The following is a 22,426-nucleotide window of genomic DNA, read 5'->3' on the forward strand; positions in this document are numbered from 1 at the left end:
TCTACATTCTAACTTAGCATGCAACATATTATTCAATGACTGATGAAATATTATGTTCAAGAAGATTATATTTACCTTTTGAAAATCCCATATTCTTCAGTATAATTACATAAACATGAATGAAAGCATAATAATTTAGTGAAGAGCCTTGAGACTTTACAAGGTGGATGTTCTTGTAAAAATCTGTTATATTAAAATTTGAATATAAAATAAAATTTTGATCTACATATTTTACCACTGTTACTGAAAGACAAGATAAAATTTTACTAGGATAAACTTTCAAAATTTAAAACGTGATGAGTAAATTGGAAAAGAGAATATACTTGATGCTTTCAAGCAATTTAAATAAATAACATGAATTTAGCAATCTATATTATAGGAGGTTTCAGACAAGCCCAGATACATACTGAGGTCCTGCTCTTATGAAAATGCAAACTGGATTTCAAGTGTGGATAACTCCAATAGCTCCAGTACAAAGAGGCTCTAATACAATTGGATGACTGTAGACAGAAATTTTCCTATAATCAGACGACCATGTAAAAGCACAAAGGATCAAACCCTTACTCTAACTGCATAACACATATTTTCAGAAGAGATCAACTGGACTTCATCTTTGAAATCATGTTTAATATGATTACTATGTTGAGTTTTAAACTAGGTTTTGACAGGGTTATTCCTTCTAGAATGTGGCCTGTTCCTGATATGATGAACTGAGTTCTTATCTGGCCTTATTAAGATAATATAGCACTTAGGGACAAAAATGAAGCCAAGGAGGGCTGCACTAGAACCCAAGATAGAGAAGACTTCCATAGCCACCATGACCTTCCCCTTGGTGCTGTGGTAGACAGGGAGGAATGTGATCCACACACAGAAGAACACCAGCATGCTGAATGACAGGAACTTGGCTTCATTGAATGTGTCTGGCAGATTGCGTGACATGAAAGCCATTGTAAAACTCCCAAGTGCCAAGGAGCAGAGATATCCCAGTATTCCAAGGAAGGCAAAATCTGAGCCTTTGTTACACACAAGGATGATATGTCCATGTTCAGCATGATAGTCTTGGTCAAGGAAGGGAGGAGAGGTCCCTAGCCAGATTCCAGAGAAGACAAGGTGGATCAGAGCACATATGGGGATGATGAAGTTCGGAGCCTTTGATATTATTAACCACCTCACCACTCTCCTTGGAAAAGTAACCTTGAAGGCAATAACCACAGTGATAGCTTTGGCCAACACAGTGGCAAGAGCCACAGTGAAAGCACCTCCAAATATGATCTGCTGCAGGATACAGGTTGCGTTGTTGGGATGGCCAATGAAGAGCAATGAACATAGGAAACAGACAGTGAGTGTGATAAGAAGTGTGTAACTAAGGGTCCTATTATTAGCTTTGACAATTGGAGTGTCTCTGTGCTTCACAAAGATTCCAAGAACCACAGTTGTGAGTACAGAGAAGCACAGAGCTATGGTTGTGAGAGACATCCCCAAGGGGTCCTCATGGTTAAGAAAACTCACAGCTTTCTGGAGGCAGTGTTTCTTCTCTGTCTCTGCATAATGACTCTCTGGACACTTCATGCACTTTTCCATATCTGATCAGAAATGAGGTGAGATTTAATCCAAGCTGAAGTTATCCCTTTTATTCTAAGCCATTTTTCTGTACTTTTGGACAGAACTACTATCTATATCACTTTCCTGTTTTATCAGGGACAAAGAAACACAAACTCTGTAGTGAACATTTTCATATTTATACCACCCAACTTCCTTATCTGATATTTCAGTTATTATTTATGTGAACTTATAAAGTGTGTTGATACAACTCAGCCCTCTTTCCTCTTGCTCCATTCTTCAACTTCTCCCACTTTTATTTTCCAACTTAATGTGCTCTCTTATCTCTTCTTTTTATATTTTAATACTCACTGAGTCTATTCAGTGATGCTAGTATTTACATACATGGGGGCAACAACTGGAATATGGGTAGCATTTCAGAGTCCACATCAGAGTCCACAACCTTAAAGAAAAAGTGATGTTCCTCTTTTGGTCATAGTTATCAATTACTAGTAGCTTCTTTTTTTTTTTTTTTTTTTTTTTTGGTTTTTTGAGACAGGGTTTCTCTGTGTAGCTTTGCGCCTTTCCTGGAACTCACTTGGTAGTCCAGGCTGGCCTCGAACTCACAGAGATCCGCCTGGCTCTGCCTCCCGAGTGCTGGGATTAAAGGCATGTGCCACCACCGCCCGGCAATTACTAGTAGCTTCTTATACAACCCATCTTCTTTATAGTGATGTAAATTAAATACACCGTACAGTTTTCTCTCTTATATACTTTCAGGGTTCTTGTGCTATTGGTGTATCACTTTTGGAAGTTGTTTGAATACTGAATTACAATACATAAACATACTTTATTTCTGAAACCACATCATAAGTCATACCACATTATTAATTTGAATAGTGCAAAAGAAGGAGTATGCTCTTGAAATTATTTTCCTAAAAGTACTCTTCTTAAACATAGGGTCTCAATTTTCTTATCATTATAAAATGCTTCCTGTTTTCTAATATTGACTCTTCTCTGTGGAAGCTTTAGTGAATAGGCATTACTACATTGCTACAAGCTTGACTAGTGCACTAGTGAATAGTCGTCATTCAAACTGGGGAAAGGTCAGAACTATTGAGACAGTTTTATGGTATGAAATAAAACAGTGTTATAGTATTTGAAGTACAAGAACAGTGATTTATGCACGCCAGTTTTCCATTGTCATTTTTTGTATGATTTTAAAAAGAAACTAATCACCAGATTTTCAATTTTATTTTGTTGACAAATATTATTAACATATTATTGAACTCACTTTAGTAGAATAAAACTTATTTCTATATACCTTGTAAATAATGTTTCCTTCAGCTATCGTGACACATTGTTATATCTGTTCTGAGGACCTACTTTCAAGATATAACCTCAGTCTCTGTTATTTCCTTCTCATTTATATGGAGGTGTGCATTTTGTTTTAGTTTTCTAAGTTTTAATGGAGGACTAACATATATAACTACATTCCTTACTAAAGGCAAATGATACATGGAAGAAAAATGACAATGTGAGTGTGTGTGTGTGTGTGTGTGTGTGTGTGTGTGTGTGTGTGTGTGAATTTGTGCATGCATATTCACTAAAAATTTGGGGTTTTTTTGAATAACAGCTTGAGGGCACAGTCTTTTACATCTCAGTGTGGGAAATCCATGAAAGAAGTTGCAGAAAGAATGTAAAAATCAGAAGTCCTGAAATACTTCAAGGTAATAGAAACTTGCAGACACAGCTGGGCAGTTGAATATATAAATTTGAGGTTTGATACCATGCATATAACATGTGAAAGCTCAGGGCAGACCAAATATCATTATGTATTGAGAGTTGGCATAAAATACTACACTTAACTGAGAAGTTATTTGACCTCATAGCTGTTATAATGGAAAGACACTTTAAACTTTAGGAATGTGGCAGGAGGAATTAGTCCATATTCCATCCGTGATTGCACTCCAAAGAGTATTTGGGTAGCAGAAACTGAATTCAATGAGTTCTTCTTAATTTTTTTTAACAAGAGAGAAAAGAAGTTAGGTAGGAAAGTGGAAGATTTGGGAGGGTATGAATATGATCCAAATACATAGTATGAAATTCTCAAAGAGTAGAAAACATTTCAAAATTTCAAAATTGAAATAAACCCGGTCACAAATTTAGTATTATGTATGGAAATACGAGCTTTTAAAGATTTGTCTTCCCAATGAAATATGCTGTGAATATGTTCAGGACCTCTTCTTCTAAATGGAGATTTTATATTCCATTGCAGCTCTTAGGTCTTGGTACAACTCTCAGTAACAGACCGTTTGAACTGCTTTGAGGATATTGTTTTATATATGGTTTCTCAGAATTGGAGCATAAAAATGGACATAATCCTATTCATTAAGGAAAATTGAAATGTTAGTTATGCTCTACAGTCAATAATTATATAGTGGGGATATTAAACACAAATTGCTAATTTTCTGTTCTTGGTGGGAAGAATCATTATTAAAATAACCTATCCTTCATTTATGTGAGTTCTAATCATTATTAAAATACTGTTAGGAAAATATTCAATTTGTGTAATTTATTATTATGTGTTAAATTATGTGGGGAAATAAAGCATATTGATTAGTACAGAGAAAAGGGGTTTCCTACAGGAAACAATAGATGAAGTTGATCATAAATGTAAATCAATTATAAATTTCTGTGCCTACTCTGCACTATTTCAAGACATGGTGATAAACATTTCATATCCTAAATAAGAGAAGGAATACATTTTTCTGACTTTTCTCTAGATATTTTTCAGGTTTTAAGATAATGCAGAATCCTATAGAAATGTGGAACCATTCCTGGAAGATTTATTCTTACCTGTGTCATTGGAAATCTCATTGTCTGCACAAGGAGTGCAATCATAGCAGCAAACAGCCTTGCCCTCTCGGATAATTTTCCTGAATCCAGGCCCACAGCTCTCACTGCACACAGAATGAGGAGTCTGAGAAAAATTGGAGCCAAGTTAGCAAATTCTCATGGTTTATTGAAAGTCTCAAGCTGGGCGGTGGTGGCACACACCTTTAATCCCAGCACTCGGGAGGCAGAGCCAGGCAAATCTCTGTGAGTTCGAGGCCAGCCTGGTCACCAAGTGAGTTTCAGGAAAGGCACAAAGCTACACAGAGAAACCCTGTCACCAAAAAGGAAAGAAAGTCTCAATAATATTTTTAGTATCACATAATTAATTTGCAAGTTTTATTCCTATAAAAGTAGAAAAGGAATTTAGCATCTGTGATCTATACAAAATTGGTCTGAGGATTATCCCATTATTAGACAGTTTGGATCATAATGAGATAGGGACAATTTTGATGTACAGAGGTCATAGAAGACATGACATAAAAGGTCATGTGGTCCTTCCAGATGGATCTTGTCTCTGACCTTGGTTTCTAATGCATTGAGAAACTTTTAGTTCCACCATGATTGTAAGTCTTGCATGTCAACTTAACAGGACTCATATTCACCATGTAAACAAATTGTTGGACATCCCTGTGAGTGTTTCTAAAGAAAAGTTTAAAGGATTTTCTCTAAGAGTGAGCATCATCATTCTGTAGGCTGTTTTCTCAGAATTAAGAATGAGAAAAAGGTGATTCATTGTATTCACTTTTTTTCTATTGACTGAGAATATGATGTCATCAGGAACCTCATGCTCCTAGAGCAATAAATTTCCAAAGATAAGGGCTGAAGGCTCATACTGTCATCCAAAAGAAACACTTGCTTAAGTTACATTAGGTATGTATGTATCTTCAGTAGCAGAAAAAGTATTAACATAAATACATGCACGCTATAGTATTTCAATTCAAGGGGTGCATAAAAGAAATGATAACTGTTTATCTTCTGTAATTTTAAGTATAGAATCAAGATGAACTACTCAAATTTTAGATACAGTGAAGGAATTCTAATAGAGACATTGTGTATTGGTTTGAATGAAAAGTGGCAATTATAAACTCAGATATGTGACTCTATATTTCCTCAATGGTAGTGCTATCTTGAGAGTTATTTCAACTTTAAGCGTTGTAGACTTATTGGCAGAATTATTTCAGTGGTTGGAGATTTTGAAAATTTATGATCCTCACCTAATTTCAGTATTCACTCTCTGCCTCCAGTGTGTGGACTGAGACATTTTATTTTCAGCTTCCTACCCATCTCTCCACTAATGTGACACACTGGCATGCCTCCTGAGTATAAAGGACACTCGAAACTCCAGAACCATAAGTCAGATAAACTCTTTTTTCCAAAAGTCACTTCTGGTGATGGTGTTTGATATTAGCAAGAAAATATAACTTATTCAGCTTTCTGTTGTGAATGTAGAGATTTTCTACATCAGAGTGTCCTGTGAGATATTATGAGGATTGCATATACCACTTCTCAGGTGTACTTAATTTGTTTCAAATTGACAAAATTTAACCCATGCACTGCTGAATATTAGCAGACATTTAAAGCTTAAAAAGTCCTTTTTTAAATAATCAGGGGATTATAAAGCACTGTCTTTTAGTAGTTATTTTTTTGTCTTTGACTACTGGGAATTTTATAGTACTGGGATTTAATTTCAAAAGTAGAAGTTGTTTTACTGGAGGATATATTTGTATTATTATGATAAGTTTAATGCATTGAGATAATATATAACCCACCTCTGAATATCTTTCTGGCCATCGTATCATCTTCTCAGATAAAGTTAACTGTTGACTCTGTGGAGCATTGGGAAAAAAATTTCCTACTTTCACTTTAAGTCCAAGACCCTTTGGAAAATTCCAAAAGTTGAGAATATCATACTTATCATCATCTAACTTCTGTTTCCATTCTAAAGCCATATTGGCTCCCATGTGGACATTCCTCAAGAAAGGATGAAGCTGAAAGTGATGCAAGAACATGTTTTAATGTAGGTCTGAAAGTTTGACCACTAATGGATTATAGAGTAACTCTCCATGTTCATAATCTGTGTTGTAGGATATGATAATAATGTAGGTATCATTGAAGGTCAGCAATGGTGACCTATGTAAATGGGATACAATTCTACAACTGGGGAACACTCAGCCTCAAGAACATCTTCTATACAAACTTAAGAATGGAATCGGTGAGTACTGATTGAAGCAAATCTCAATTTATTTAAAAGAGCTATACCCATTTACACACAGGGTTCATCCCAAAGTTAATTGAGTAAAATGTGGGTACTTACGACTAAATAGTAGTTAAAAGAAATCATTTATGTACTAACAACTTGGGATAATGATTTCATTGTTTCACTAAGAAAATTCTTAGGTTTCTGGTATAATCATTACAATGAAAAAAAATTGTGCAGCTATTTGTGACACAATTTTTATATTCATTAAAATCATTTCCTCTGTGCCACTAGCACCTTATTCCACAGCAACATGAACAGAAAAATCTGCACTGACATGGAAGATAGGATAACACATGAAGAATCTCCTGTGGATGGACACACAAACATACACACACACAAATACACACACACACGTGTATATGAATGTATACATACATATACTCTATGTAAAATTCTGAAATATGTAATACCTAGTTTGGTGCCTCTGAAGACTGTCAAAATTTCACATTGTTGATGCTCTAATACAATGGAAGGAATATTACCTGCCAGGGGAAGAACACCATTCTTTCCCCATTTCCAAATGGTTGCATTTGTACTTGCTGAAGACTCATCTCATGGAGACTATGGGCCACAGTATAGACAGCCTTGTATGTATTGTAGCTGTCTTCACTCATTACCATGTCAATCATATGTCTAGGCAGTAATTCCAAGGAAGCATTGGGTTGGCAGTTCTCCAAAAGATGACAATCAAGCTCTGAAAATGAGCACTTGAAGAACAAAAACCACAATTTAGGAAGGTAATTGTCTTCTGAGTATTTATAAGGATTAACTGTTTGGATAAAATTTTTAAATTCAGCCACCTGCGCATGGTGTTGTGAAAAAATGAGACTTCCATGGAATGAATCCAGCAAGAAATAATCAGCAATATTAGTAACATCCCACTCAGAGGTCATGACCCAGACTTTTCTTGTCAAAATTTGTTGCCCTAGATTTGTCATTAAACCTTGTAACAAATCATTGTCACCATAAATGATGATAATATTGGCCAATGTTTCCTGGATGATGCCAAGACTTTTCCAGTATTTATATGAAAATGAATTCCAGGTGCTTTGGATCCTTTCAACAAAAGCTATGCAGACTTGATTTTTCTCCATCTTTTCTCCTATATCTTCTAGAAACTGAGTCCCTCTGTGATCATCTGGCACAAGCAGTCCAATCCAGGTCCAGCCAAAATGAAGCATCAAAGAGACCATGGCAAGAGACAGAGTTGTTCCTTTGAGGGCCATCTGGTAGAGAGAAGTAAACTGACTTCGGTCACTGAAGATAGGCTCAAAAGGACCAACAGTGAGCTGAAGAGAAAAAAAATGGAAACAAGAGAAAGAACAATGGCATTATGCACAATCCTTGTTCTGCAGAAACAGGTGGAAATGGTAGCAAAATGATGGATTCACCCTGATTTGAAAACAAATTTCTATGAGAGATTTTAGAAAATTACTGGCCTATTTTCTATTTTTATTAATCCTCTTTGTACTGCAACCTCCCCTTTCTTTTCCCAGTGACTGAAATAGAGATCCATCTCCAATTGTCTGGATAATTGTCATTGATATCTAACTAATCCAATTATAACTTTTTACCTATGGACACACCTGAAATGTCAGCAAAGGAGATCTGCATTTTTTATCCCATACAACTCCTCACCTGTGGAAATTTGTAGAGCTGAAGCAGTGTCCCAATATGGGCAGATTTTACCCACGATGGTCCTGTTATTACAGCAGTTGTCTTTCTCTCCTTTAAACAGTTATAATTACAGTGAAGACTGCGAAGGTTACTCAGGCCTGTGAGCCAAAAAAGAACATTCATAAGAATGTTTTTCTCACTGTATGGGACATTATAGAAGTCAAATCCCAGAGATATGTTTGGTAAAAGATGAGGGTTCCTGTTGATCTCCTCAATGGCAAATACCAGGGCCAGAACCAACTGGTGTATTTTAAAATTATAACTGCAGAGATTGAATAAAAACATACCTGAGGAAATTACAGGCCACACAGAACTGCAGATTCCAACTACAAAGACTAAAGCACAGATCCCAGAATTCCTGGGTATAGCTAGGTATTTCAGTGTTTGTGGAAACTGCAATGCCTATACATAAGCACCAAGTAGGAGAACTAAGACCCTAATCTTGTCTGAGACTAAATGAAAGACATTCAAGGCTTTAAACTTATATCTGATTTTGGCTCAAGCCCTAGAACTTCCAGATGCCCCAAAGCCTTTTCATTGCCAAAGCATGACACAAAAGACAAAGGCGTTTTACCCAAATGTTGGGACCATGGAAATTCCCTGTGATACATCAATCCAAATGATTGGACCCTATAACCATACTGAGGAAAAAAATTCATCAACTGTTTAATGACTGTTTGACCTAGTACAAGACTCTACTCCTGGCCCAAACTTGAGTTCAGTTTGTCATCAATCCAGCTATCCCTCTTGCCTGGTAATGACCTGTGGGAGCCCGTTCTCGGTTTCCTCGTGGCTTTACCCAGCATGTCTGCATAGAGGATGATTAGGACCACGGGCCTGAGTGCAGGTGTCTGAGATGGTCTGCACTTGGCTGTGCTGGGGGAGGAGGTCTTTTGCTCCACCCCTTGGCGTCTCTATAAAAACCCTGGGGCAGAAACAGTCGGGGCCCTTTGGAATAGGTTCCAGGCCCTCTCGAGGCTATCCTTTATTTTCTATCTGTTTATCTCCACGATATTCTCTGCAATAAATCCTTATATCTAATATTTCCTGCTGCTCACACTCAAGAAAACTCTGGGGAACTGTGGGGGTGGTTGGGTAAATGCCTCACAATGACCTACAGGTACTCAGACAAGACTGTCAACAGATCAATGATGAAACCAGGAATGTTGGAGATGCAATATGTACTTTTAATAAAATTATTTGTGCTTAAACCAGGAACCTCATCCCAGGAAGAGGAACTGATTGTTCTAGCTCAGTATCTCATATGGGGAAAAGGAAACTCCACTAAAATATACATGGTCCATCAGTTGATATGATTTTACAAGTGGGTATGTCAACTGTGTGATCTATAGAGAAAGATGGTTTCTTACTGCTGGAAAAAAAGGACATTAAAAAATCTAGGCCCTCCTACAGACTATGTGGATTCCCCTAGAAATTGTTGTCCTCCATGGGCACACAGTTTAACTCACTGTCTGACAGCTGACACTAAAACTTATTGATGTTCTGATGACACATACCACAAACAGTGCTACCTGAGACTGCAGGGCAAAGAAAAATGGTCAGTAAAAAACTATATGTAGCTAGGAGATTTCCTATGTCCTGGCCTGATGGCAGTTGGGACAAATCTCTCCCACTTGCATCCCCCAAGTAAACACACAGAGGTTTATATTAATTATAACTGCATGGCCATTGCTCAAGGTTTTTGCTAACTAGCTCTTATATCTTAAATTAGCCCATAACTATTAATCTATGCATAATCATATATTCTGTGGCTTTACCCGCGTCCCATTAAATGTTGCTCCTTCAGTGACTCGCTGGTGTCTCTCTCTGCCTTCTTCCTATTTCTCTCTTTGAATTTCCCACTGCCTCTAAGCTGCTTTGCCATAAACCAAATGGCTTTATTTGTCAACCAATCAGAACAACACATATTTGTAGTATACAGAAAGACATTCCTTCATCACCTATCTGTTTTCTGGAAGGTACCAGAGGAAAAGTTCATTCTCTCAGAAATAACTAGCTGGATTCTGGTAACAAACCTTTACCAGAGGTTTGTTCAGACCAATGTTTGTTATACCTATATGCGACTCACTACCATGGTTTATCTCAGCGATATTCCAGGATTGTGTTAAAGTAAATTGAAAACAGAGAGTCCTTACCCAGGAAGGGATCCAAATGAAAGAACAACACCCCGTCAAACGTTGGAAAAACTGATTTCAAACAAGATCTGGCTTGCTGGGGAAGGAAAAAATACTTGCAACTTTCTTAAAGATACCGTTTTTCAGTGGTTAAAAGTGTTCCCCACATTTGCTAAAAGTACTCAAATAGCTAAAAAGATCAGGCATAAATGAGTGTTCCAGTTTGACTGCCTTCTAGCAATAGGGTCCAACAATATCCTGATTATCATATCTCAAACCCTCTTAAATAATAGCTATGGCTTTAGACATAGAGCAGAAACTTCACTGTGTATCTAGACCTCAGAGTTCTGAACTGGCAGAAAGAATGAACAGGACATCAAATGAAACTCCAACAAAATTCTCATTAGCATCCAGAAAAAGGTGGATAGGCTTCTGCCTTTACTGTTCCTCAGTTTACTGTTTCCCATATAGGGAGGGATTAACTACCCATGAGATTATATTTGGAAGAATTCCCTACCTGCTTCCAAGGCTCAGAGACAAGCAGTTGACAAAACACTTTAATCATTCCCTTATCAAGTCACTAAAGGCATTCCAGTTCTCCACACAGGGTATTCACTGAATTATCTGAGGTACTAGATACTCAGTCATCTTCTGAGTCCACCACCAATTTCACCTTGCTTAAGTACAGTGATATCCTCTGTGTCAAGTGAATAGCCAAAGGGACAATGGAGCTAATCAGTTAAGGACCCTACAATTTCATTCTCTCTATTCATATGGTGGTGAATGTAGGTGCTCTTACATCATAGACCCACCACACCAAGATAAAGAAAGTGGAAGCCATAGATGCTATTCTCAAATGGAATGTCTCTGAACTATGGACCTGTTAATAATAAGGTGTCATTTGTCCCCAGGTTCTTGCACTCCCTGCTCTTATACCTCTTACTGAACCTTGTGTTTTTCACTATAGGTACGAACACAGGGTCACAGTCCAAGCTTCAGTGCTCTCAGGACTGGACTGGAGATTGAGGATGACAGATAAATGGAAGGTATTATCTGATGTGACTACAGACCAGCAGCCTTTATCTAATCTTGATCTTTACTTGCTGATGCCTACTTTAAGTGTTTTGCTGTCCTGGAGAAATGAAGGACGTGAGAGTTTATCTTTTCAGAGAGTAATACAGAGTTTATGATTACATGCATTCTCTGTGGCTTTGTCCCCTAGTTGCCAGCATCAAGGCAGTTTCCATTGTAAAACCGGAGAGTCCTAAAAAGTTTGATTTAAAATTATTCAGGTTTTTGGGAGTTAGGAATAACCTGAGAAATAAGACTCTATTCTTCAGGTGGGACCTTAAGGATAGAGTTATATCACTCCCATCCAAAATCAGCCAGAATTGCTGGTTATGCTTAGACCATGCCCTCATACTACATAGGGATATGAATTAAACAGACTGTCAGCCCATTGACTGACATACTTACAGTGACTGGGAGTAGCCTTAAATAACATTAGGACACTTACAAGGTACAAAGAAATCTAATATCCCAAATTTTTAACCTACACACTTTACCCTATTGGGTAGCTGATATTCAGCCTAATGGGATGATTTATATATAATTTGTATATGCAGTTTTACTGGGCCTCTGGGACTACTTGGTGGACACATGCAAATGTTTTGACTCAATGGCTCATCTAACTGTTTCCAAACTAAGTAGATATGTTGATCAGAACTTAGAGGCATTAAAAGTTCCTGTTTCTGAATTTAAAAAAAAACAGATTTCTTTGCAGAAATGTTTCTACAAAATTGGAGAGGCTTAGAATTCTCATGAAATACAGGAAAGTATGTATGGATTTGGGAAAAACCTCGTTTCTCTTTATTAACTGATCAGGAACAATTAGAGAAGTTCTTGGCATGATTGTGAAAATGTTTACTCCCCCTGGCAAACTACTCTGCTATCAGCACTGGTTGGGCATCTAACTCTCATTCTGATTGGATCATAAAATAAATAGTCATGATTTGGCTCATTCCCTGAGAACAGTGGTGAATGTAGCAGTGCCCCAGTCCTTAGTAGGCCTCCAGAGCTTAGCACATCTGACTGGATGGTGGAAGTGCCATTCAGCTTGTAAAGCTCAGCAAATGGAGAGCACCACCTGATAAAAATGAAAACAACACACATAGTTTTCAGAAAGACTCTAAATGTATTAAACTTGTTTTTGCTTCTGTAATTTGAATTCTAGCTAACTGTTCTTGTTAACTGATGTATTTTAACACAGAACATGTTTTTTTTTTGTACTTTAAAGCTCATCCTGAGAAAGTCTCCATGCTACCCTGGGATTCTGATCACCCAGTATAGTTGCAGGCTAGATAAGAAAGGTTTTCTATGGGCTTAAATCATGTTCCAAAATTCTTCTCTGGTGAATACCCTAAACACTAAATTGTATACATCAAACCAGAAATAAAAATTAGTTAACATTATCCAGTTATATGCCCTGCAAGATGCAAAAATAACTGACCTAATAAGACATGCCCTCTGATGCAATAGGAAAAGAAATGTTACATGAATATTCAAATAATTTTCTGTTTGGATTGAGGGCATGTTCCATGAGAAGAAATTCATTCATAGCATGGTTATTTGGAACACAAAAGAAACCATAAGCCCAAGGAGAGATAAAAAATATTATTATGCTAAACAGATGTAGAATTATCATGATTCCTAATAATTTATTTTTCAAACCATAGATTGGAACATTGATCCATTTTTGTCACAGAAACCTCTGCTGGTAGGTGTAAATTAACAGAGACCTCTAACTGATCATTTTGGAGAGAATGGGGCACTGGATAATGCTCAGCTTCAGAAGAGGAACACACATTATTCTCAGGCGCAAAAATCTCAGTGTCCTTCCAGAGGATGTAGATAATTAAAAGAAAATTATTTTCCAGAAAGAACAGAGTAATTGTAGATACAAATGCATAGTATCAGGGCACCAGAGCTGCAAAAGGTTATGCTAGAAAAAAAACCTCAAGCATAGAGAAGAGAGTTTTGTGTGAAATCACACCACTAGCCGTGGAGATTTTGTCCTTGATACATTTTGTGATAGTCAGTTATTATCAAAGCTTTGAACTCCAGTAGGTTTACCATAGTCAAGAGAAGGCTCCAGTTTTATGAGTAATACCAAAACATAGACAGGATTCTTTGGGGAAAAAGAAGAAATGTCAAATTGGGTGAAAAGGAGGGTTAGTATAAAGGAGCACATATGGAAGGAGTGGGGGGAGGAGTGAATATAATCACAACACACTGTACTTAAGCTCTTAATTAATTCATGAAAGCATTTAAACATCAAAAAAGCAGCCAGATACACCAAAATGATAAGTAAAGAAAGACATGTACTGGAAGGGAAATGGGCACAAAAGTCCTTCATAGTGGAAACCAAGAAATTGTGGAAACCAAGTTATCGTTCCTAATGGAAAGATTTGAATGTGTGTGTGTGTGTGTGTGTGTGTGTGTGTGTGTGTGTGTGTGTGTGTGTATGTATGTACACAAATAGAATGCATGCATTTTGAGAATTTCTTACATGTATGTATTTTTATGAGCATATTATATTCATAATCGCTGTTGTATTTTCCATGTAAAGACAGCAGAGATACTCAAAGCCTCCCACCACTAAGCAATGATAAGGGGATAAAAAATTTAATCACAAAATCTGATCAGTATTTTTTAGATCTCTGTTTTTTCAATATATAGAACATCAAAAATTATGTCAAGTTCATATATGATACTAAAATGTGGGTTTTTTGCTGCTTGAATGCTTTATTATTAGATTTTTAAAATGAAAATGCACTGAGATAGGTCTGGAGTACATCATACCAGTTTCTTGGAAGAGGACAATGGGAGAGTGAAGAAAGACAGCCATGCTTAAGTACTTGAGTTCATCAAACATGGAGGTCAGACAGAGATGGAGAAGCCACATTGCAGGGAAAATGACTTCAGAGAAAGAGAAAGGGAGCCCAAGATATCACAGAAGCATAGTGAGGATCTGACCAGAACTCAAAAAAAAGAAATAGAAAAAATAAAGTGAAATTAGGATTTTGAGAATGAGCACTCAGCTGCGTTCAAAACCAATGAAAGTTATGACATACTCCAGTATGTAAATGTTGTGATCTGTATATTCACTATTGTTATACACAAGAAAGTTCAATCCTATCTCTTATGTACTAGTTAAAATTGGTTTTGGATTTTAATATATTTCATGGACATTAATTTTTAAAAATCTTGACCAACATGAAAAACATAAAAATTGGCAAAAATGGTGAGAAATAAAAATACAAGATTCTTTCTCTTCATAAATATATTTTAGTAACCTATGATGTACAATATTGTCACAGGATGATTGCTGTAGAAGATGGACAGACATATTGAAAGGTTGAGAAATCAGAGAATGGGTTGTAGGAATTATTGTCCCTGCATTGCCTAATTTCAACTGGAAATCATAGATGTCATTATTTATTAACTCAATTACATTAGGTATGAGAGTGACATTGGATAAATTAATATTTATTAATTTATTAGACAAAATCAGTCTAAAATGGTCCAAATTATTACTGAATGTGAATACAGTGATAGATAGACACATATATTTCTACAAGTGACACATTGAGGTAAGTAATAAAAGAATTCCCATAGTAATAACAATGACAGCCATCAGTATTCACTTCTGTGAGAACCCAAAAACATTCTTACACCAGGTATACTGGTGTGTATCTGATTAGCTGTATGTGAGTTTCTTGCTGTCTTGTAAAATACCATGGCAGATTACACATTCTTTGTGAAACACCCTAAGAAAAGAGGAGCTAGCAAATAAGATCTCCATGCTAATGAAAAGTACAAAGTGAGGATAAACAAAGCACAGGGGATACAACAGAATGGACACCAAAGAAAGGCTTTCTAATAAATTAATGCAGTCCACATAGACCTCCATACAAAGATGTAGAGAGCATTCAAAATTCACTGTGCCCATATGAAGAGAAAAGGCCACAGAGCTTCAATTCATGGAAAGAAGAGATTGATTATTAGGCCACAGGCAGCAATGGAGGGAAGAGCTCAGAATCATGATATAGATACGCATCGAGATATTTTCACTGGTAATACACAAAAGGAAGACAGATTGTGAGGAAACATGAAAGCTGACATTACTGTCTGAGTTATGCTCCATGAAATTAAATTTATAGTTATATCTCTTTATTGCTTTTTTCAATTCCACAAAAATACAATATTATATATATATATATATATATATATATATATATATATATATATATATATATATATATGGTGTTATTCTTAACTATTTGTCTTAAAAAGATAATGCAAGCATTTATTGTTATCATTAAAAAGCAATGTTGATAAATCTTGGCCATTCCAAGTTAGGTTATTTGTATGAAAATTTTTACATTTTATGATCAATGTCTTATCCTGAAAGTTTCATGAACATGACTGCCTGAACAAGATATGAATTAAGAATACAATAATAGATATACTAAAGTGGCTGGGAGAAAGATCATAGGGTCTTATTTCTAGACAAAGGACTGGAGGCAACTAAGGAAATCAAAAGTCAGAGAAATAGTCTTCTACAGGGAAAAGCAAAGCCATCAAATATCCAATATCAAATGGTCATCCTCAAAACTATGCATAGAAGTACATTAATGTAGACTGATCTGTTTGTAGTTAGGAACATGTATATATATGTGCACCCTTATGTTTATATATTAATGATTTTTTTTTGGTTTTTTGAGACAGGGTTTCTCTGTGTAGCTTTGCGCCTTTCCTGGAACTCGCTTTGGAGACCAGGCTGGCCTCGAACTCACAGAGATCCGCCTGGCTCTGCCTCCCGAGTGCTGGGATTAAAGGCGTGCGCCACCACCGCCCGGCATATTAATGATTTTTTAAACAGTCAATAAATTTGGAAGGGAGGAAGAAGAGTTATCTGACAAAGATTGGAAGTAAGGAAGGAAAAGAGAAATACTCCAATTACATTACAATTTCAAAAACAAATGAAGCAATAAAAAATTTTAAAACAAGAATCCCACTGTATGGTGGCATTTTATTTGTACTGAAATGTGATTTTAATTGTATGTTAATAAATGAAGTTGCCTGGGGGTCAGAGCTATTAGAGCCATAGCAAGATTGTGGAGGTGGTAGCGAACGCCTTTAGTCCCAGCACTTGGTAGACAGAGCTAGGTAGATCTCTGTGTTCAAGGATACAGCCAGCATTGGAGACACACACCTTTAATCTCAATACCAACCATAGAAGACCTGGAAGTCTCTACAAACAGGTAGTGACGAGGGCAGTCATGTGTTTGGGTTTACAACCAATGAGAAGGCAGAGCAGAAAGGCTATAAAGACAAACACACAGGAAGTAGCTCCCTTTTGGAGAGCTCTCTTGGCTGAAGAGGATCGATCACTGAAGCAGGAAGGGTGAGGCTCTTAGCTCTGACCTCTTGGCTTTCTTCTCTGAATCGGCTCTGTGTTTCTTATTTAATAAGACGGTCGGTTACATCTACACCACTGCAATGTATTTTAGAATAAGCTGCAAGGAAATGCTTTTCGATTTTGATGTGTGAAACTGCTCACAAAAGGGCATATATTTATAGTAGAGGAGGAAAAACTATTAACATCCAAATTGTAAAAGATAATATTCATGTGATAAATGGATTTTTGTCACATTATTAACATAAGAAATGTTTGAAGATTTCGGGTAATCTACTTTGACATATCTAGTGAACCAAAATTTAAAGACAATGGGATAGACATGTTCTTCATCTCATTAATTTCTAGAGACAGTAACAATTTTAATTTGGAAGGATAACAGGCACCATGTATAACAGGATTTGTCATATGGAAAAAAAATATTTCACCTAGGGCAAAAAACCTAGCACTGAGTATGGGATGAATTTGATGTCGACACACACATGGTGGAAGGTTAAGTTGTCCTTCCACAGATGATCTTTCAGCTGCATGTGAGACTTGAGGCATGAGGGTCCATGGACACACACAAACATTTAGGTAAAAATGTCTTGTAAAGTCTGTATCATGTGCAGTCCATTAGACTAAGTCATGTTGCCTCAAAAGAAAACTTACATTAATCTGGAAATTAATATATGATTTTATGTTTGCATATCATATCATCTGAATAGTTATAATAGCCCTAAAGTAAAATCTATTTAAAAATTTAGACCACACAAAAACCAAAGTAGTGAAGAAAGATTCCTGCCCACAGCTAAGATGCTTTGTAATCTTGATAATTAAGATGACCATTTCTAGGCATGTAAAAATTATATGCATGAAAAAGACAAAGAAACTTAGAGAGCAGACATATTCCCTCTTTGAAAACATATATGTACTCTCTCAGCATAATAAAGAAAGTAATCAGAAGCCTTATAAAATAGTTTTAGCTTTGAGATACATACATTTCTTGTTCCTCAACATGTACAAAAAAATTAGGAAAGGTATTGTACAACGGAAGATTTTGAGGGAGTAATGGAAAATGAGAAACACACACATATTACTCTTTTGTAGTAACAAAAACATTTCCCTACCACAAACTTAACTTTATTTCTGACTTAGTAAGAAACAACCCTAAGTGGCCACAATCTTGTCAATGTTTCTTATGACCACATCCATGAAAATGAGATTAAAAACTTGTTAGAAATGCATGGAAAGACATGCAAAAGAGAAAAATGCTTCTGGTAGTAAAATGTTAGTAAATAATTAATTTAACTAAAAAATTTTGAAGACAGGCATAGCTGTTTTGACAAGAAGAAACTATTGCCAACTTCTAAATCTGACATCCTTACTGCTAAATCAGTGGTATCTAGCATATGCAAACTTCTTACTCTACCATCACATCCCTCCATAGTAACAACTTTTGGTGGCATCACCTTTTTTTACATGAGTACATATAGACTTCTAGACTGTTCTGAAGAGCCAGGTAAACTTTGATAAAACTATCCTCCCTCTGAAGACCTAATATGAGAAACATGTGACTGTAAAGGCATGGCCAAGGAAGATCCAATATTTCAATTGTCATATTTTGAAACAAAGATCAATAAAAAAACAGGCAACTTATTGTATCATCTTTGAGAATAGGAAATAAATGAAGAATAACATACAATTAAATAAGGAATTTTGGATTAGCAGAGGGTTTTTCATGATAAAAATAAGAAGCATAGGAGCTTGAATACACATATCACCTGGGTCATTTGTAACATGAAATCTGAAACAGCATAAATGAACAACAACACTTACTGTATGCGAAAGTCGGTGTAAATGTTTGGCAGATAAGGATGTGAAACTTTGTTGACTGTGTACATAGTATGAACTGGGAAAAATACACCAATGGTTACATCTCCTTCATGGTGAAAATCTTCTTTGATTCTGAAATAACACTCAGTGGAGCTATAGGCATATGCATGACTGTGATTTAACAAGATCCTGATAATAATAACCAAAAGAAAACATCCCACCAACACACATGTCTGCTCAGACATAAGTCTGATGGATCCAGATCTCACAGGGTCCTGCAGGTTTATACTTAGCTCAAGTGTTTGTGACCCTCTGCGCTTCTAACTTTGTTGATGGGTGAGGCTGTCACAGTAACGCAGAGAGCTGTCACACTCTGAGCACTTTCTTATACCTCCTCCACTGCCACTGAGAATTCTGGAACTCTTTCTTCCCTTGGGCTATGCATCTGAGGCCCTGTATTCAGGTGAAAAACAAGCTGGAAAATATGTTTATAGATTTTCTTCTGCACCCTTAGGCACCATGATTTCAGCTAAAACAACAGGCAGTAAGAGCTCAGGGATGAACTCCTCTTTGGATTATTTGGTCACAAGAATGAAGCAATAAACTTTTCATATGAAAACAACTGAAATTGGTGTTAACAGTTGACATTAGAGGATGGCATTCCAAGTGTAGTGAGTAGAGAAAGGGCCAAAATCCCATGATGGAGGGAACCCAGCAAAATGATTGAGACATCATGATTTTCCAAACCAAAAGAAGTCAGTAGATTCTACCTTGCTTAGTGTCTGTGTCTCAGAGATTCTTTGCTTCTATGATACATCTATACATGAATATTAATATAATGTTCACATCCAGTAAAATCTGCTTATTTCTCACTTTGAGAAAGTTAATGATCTTATTAAATTATTCAGTTCCAAATTGACCAACTAACTGAGACATGAAGTTTCTTGTTTAGATTCTATGATTTGAACTACTGTACCTCTGCTGTCCTAGTTAATCCTCAGTAAATAATTGGGTAGATGTGTTGTTCTGATAAATACCTGTACCTAGTTCAGTGAGTTGACCAGCTATTTACCCTGTTCTGAGAACATGAGGATGATAGGAAATCCTTCTCTTTTCTCTATAAAGCATAATAACTTAATAGCCTCTAAATGTACCCTTCACCTAATAAACCAAATGAAGTTATTATGAGCAGAGTTCTATTTTCTAGTTCACAGGATAAGTTAACACAGAGAAAGTCTTTTGTATAATGTTGTATAAATGGGTTGGTGCTCCAACACATTGATAAGTTCCCTAAAGAAAGGATGGAAGAGTGTTGTGAATAAAAACCCACAGACAATTGTCTGAGGATTGATAAACATTATTATTTCTTTTTCAGTCATGTGCATTAGAAGACAAACTTAAACATCAAAATAGTACAGTTGGCAGTGAAATTAGTAAATCCCTTCATCACTTGTGTTTCAGGAACACAGAAAGCAGGAGGAAGTGAATTACAAAAACAGGATATCTAGATGCTGTGTGAATGTCTTCTAAGGGATTGCTGTTTATGCACAACCCTATTTGAACTTTGTCACTTAGATTCTATGATATTTTGTTTTTTGTTTTAGCATATTATATCTCATTTTATATTTTGTTGTTACCTCTTAGAAGCTCATTCTTTTTAAATGAGAGACAGAAATCAAGTGGATCTCAATATGATCGAAGAGTGGGAGGGAGTGGTATGAGTAGAGGGAAGGAAAATTGATCAGGATATATTGTATGAGAAAAGTATCTGTTTTTAATAAAAGGAAGAAAATTTGAAAGAAGAAAGCAAAATGTTTTCACCTTAATGGACTACATACATATTCTTGTTATGAATTTGCTTATCCAGAGCATAATGCACATGTCAACACTAACACTGAGTGCCTTATTGAGTATCTTACACACCATCATGGTATTCCAGACAGCATTGTTTCTTTGTGTGTGTGTGTGTGTGTGTGTGTGTGTGTGTGTGTGTGTGTGTTTCTTTTTTAATCACAATCAGTTTCAGCTCCCTCCCCTTTTCACGAGTCCTCCTCTCATCCCTATTCACACAAAAGACACATCCAGTTCTCCTTCCCTGTTTCTCTCCAGAGACATGTGGGCCTCCCATGGATATCAGTTAGCCATGGTATATATAAATTTTCAGTAAGACTGGGCACTTCCTCCTCTATCAATGCTAGAAGAAGCAATCAGAAGGAGGAATGAGGTAACAGAGTCAGACACAGCCCCTTATCTCACTGTTAGGATTCACACAAGAAGACTAAGCTATACCACTGTAACATATATGCAACAGGGATTAGGTCAGTCACATATAGGAGAGTACTTAGATAATTGGAATCTGAGGACAACTCTGTGATGAGCTAGAAATCTAGAGCACTGGAAACTCCCAGGAATAGATGAGGGTGACCCTAGCCAAGTCTCTTAGCAGTACAGGATATGGAGACTAAACCAGTCATCTCCAGTAACAAGACACATCTTTCAGTGGAAGGGCTAGGACACTAATGGAGCATTATTTCTTACAAAGGAACTCTCTTCACAGGAAGAGATTTACAACATCAGGCCCATATTCATGGAAACCACTAGGTTAATATGTCCTCCACTGACCTGTCCCGCAGGCCAGGTTATTTGATGAGACCCAAGGAGGCACCTCCTGAAAGATCAATGGGGGCGAGAGAGAAAGGAGACCAGGCGCATAAAAGAAGACAAAGTCAGTCTGAGTCACGTCAAGGTCTCATTTATTGCAAGGGGAGTCAGACTTATATATGCTAGGGGCTAGGTGAAGTAGATAGGGGTATGGAAAGTTACTAGGAGGAAGTTAGGGTAAGGTAGGGTTCAGGAAAAGGTCTCTTTGTTCCAGGGCCTGATAAATGGACCATACAGCAAACCATTATGTTTCAGGGAGTTGATCAAAACGTACATACTGTGGTCTTATTGAAAAATGGTTGCATTGAAACTGTTAACGGAAGGTTAGGTACACAGCTTTTTCCCATGAGAATCAGTTAGGCTACTTGGCTCCTGACAATTCCCCCTTCTTTCTATAAAATGGCCAAAGCAGACTTTAGTCATAAATCTGGAGGGCCCATGTCTTAGGCTATATGGAGTGCATCCTGTGGCTGGCAACGCGCCATGTTGAGCCGGTCTCTGGCGACCTCTGTACGTTGTTCTCCCAGCACAGGCCCCATACTATTCCCGTCATTGAGTACCCTCTAGCTTTTAGTTGTAAGGGGTTTTTTAGGTTCATAGGCCACTGAACCTGAGCCTTTCACCTGTTCCGATAGTTTCCTCATGAGTTTCTATCCAATGGTAGTGTACTGAAACAGTTTTTGATAGGGCCGAATCAATCTGATTTTTGATGAATTGTGTTAGTTGTTGAAAAGCCCAAGGACCAAAGGTGAGGAGGAGAAGGAAAATGATCAAGGGGGCCAGGAGGGTGGGAATCAGAGTAGAAAGCCAAGGGGACCCCTTTAGCCAACCCCCAAACCAATCGTTTTGATTTTCAAAATCACGTTTTCTTTGTGCTAATCTTTCTCTTAGTTTATCCATTGATTCTCTAACTACCCCAGTGTGATCGACATAAAAGCAGCATTCTTCTTTCAAGGCTGC

General features: G+C 36.9%; 1 protein-coding gene across 1 annotated transcript; it reads right to left on the reverse strand.

The window, feature by feature from the left end:
• Nucleotides 1–654: 654 nt before the first annotated feature.
• LOC128124301 (vomeronasal type-2 receptor 116-like) lies at nucleotides 655–22,019 on the reverse strand. Its single transcript, XM_052760457.1, has 7 exons — nucleotides 21,949–22,019; nucleotides 18,809–18,994; nucleotides 8,336–8,636; nucleotides 7,180–7,986; nucleotides 6,207–6,425; nucleotides 4,399–4,522; nucleotides 655–1,583 (listed from the first exon to the last, which is right to left on the reverse strand). Exons 1-7 carry the CDS (start codon nucleotides 22,017–22,019, stop codon nucleotides 655–657), a joined length of 2,637 nt encoding a protein of 878 aa, XP_052616417.1.
• Nucleotides 22,020–22,426: the final 407 nt, after the last annotated feature.

Source organism: Peromyscus californicus, unplaced genomic scaffold (assembly GCF_007827085.1).
Source record: "Peromyscus californicus insignis strain IS unplaced genomic scaffold, ASM782708v3 Scaffold_4__1_contigs__length_199733344, whole genome shotgun sequence".
In the NCBI taxonomy this organism is placed as follows: domain Eukaryota; kingdom Metazoa; phylum Chordata; class Mammalia; order Rodentia; family Cricetidae; genus Peromyscus; species Peromyscus californicus.

Bases quoted from the DNA above. Each gene is read 5' to 3' on its own strand.
- LOC128124301 (XM_052760457.1), bottom strand. From the start codon at position 22,019: ATGACGGGAATAGTATGGGGCCTGTGCTGGGAGAACAACGTACAGAGG. The intron at 4,523-6,206 runs GTGGGTTATATA...AATTTTTCTCAG, and splicing joins GGCCAGAAAGATATTCAGAG to ACTCCTCATTCTGTGTGCAG. The intron at 1,584-4,398 runs GTAAGAATAAAT...ATTTCTGATCAG, and splicing joins TGAGATTTCCAATGACACAG to ATATGGAAAAGTGCATGAAG.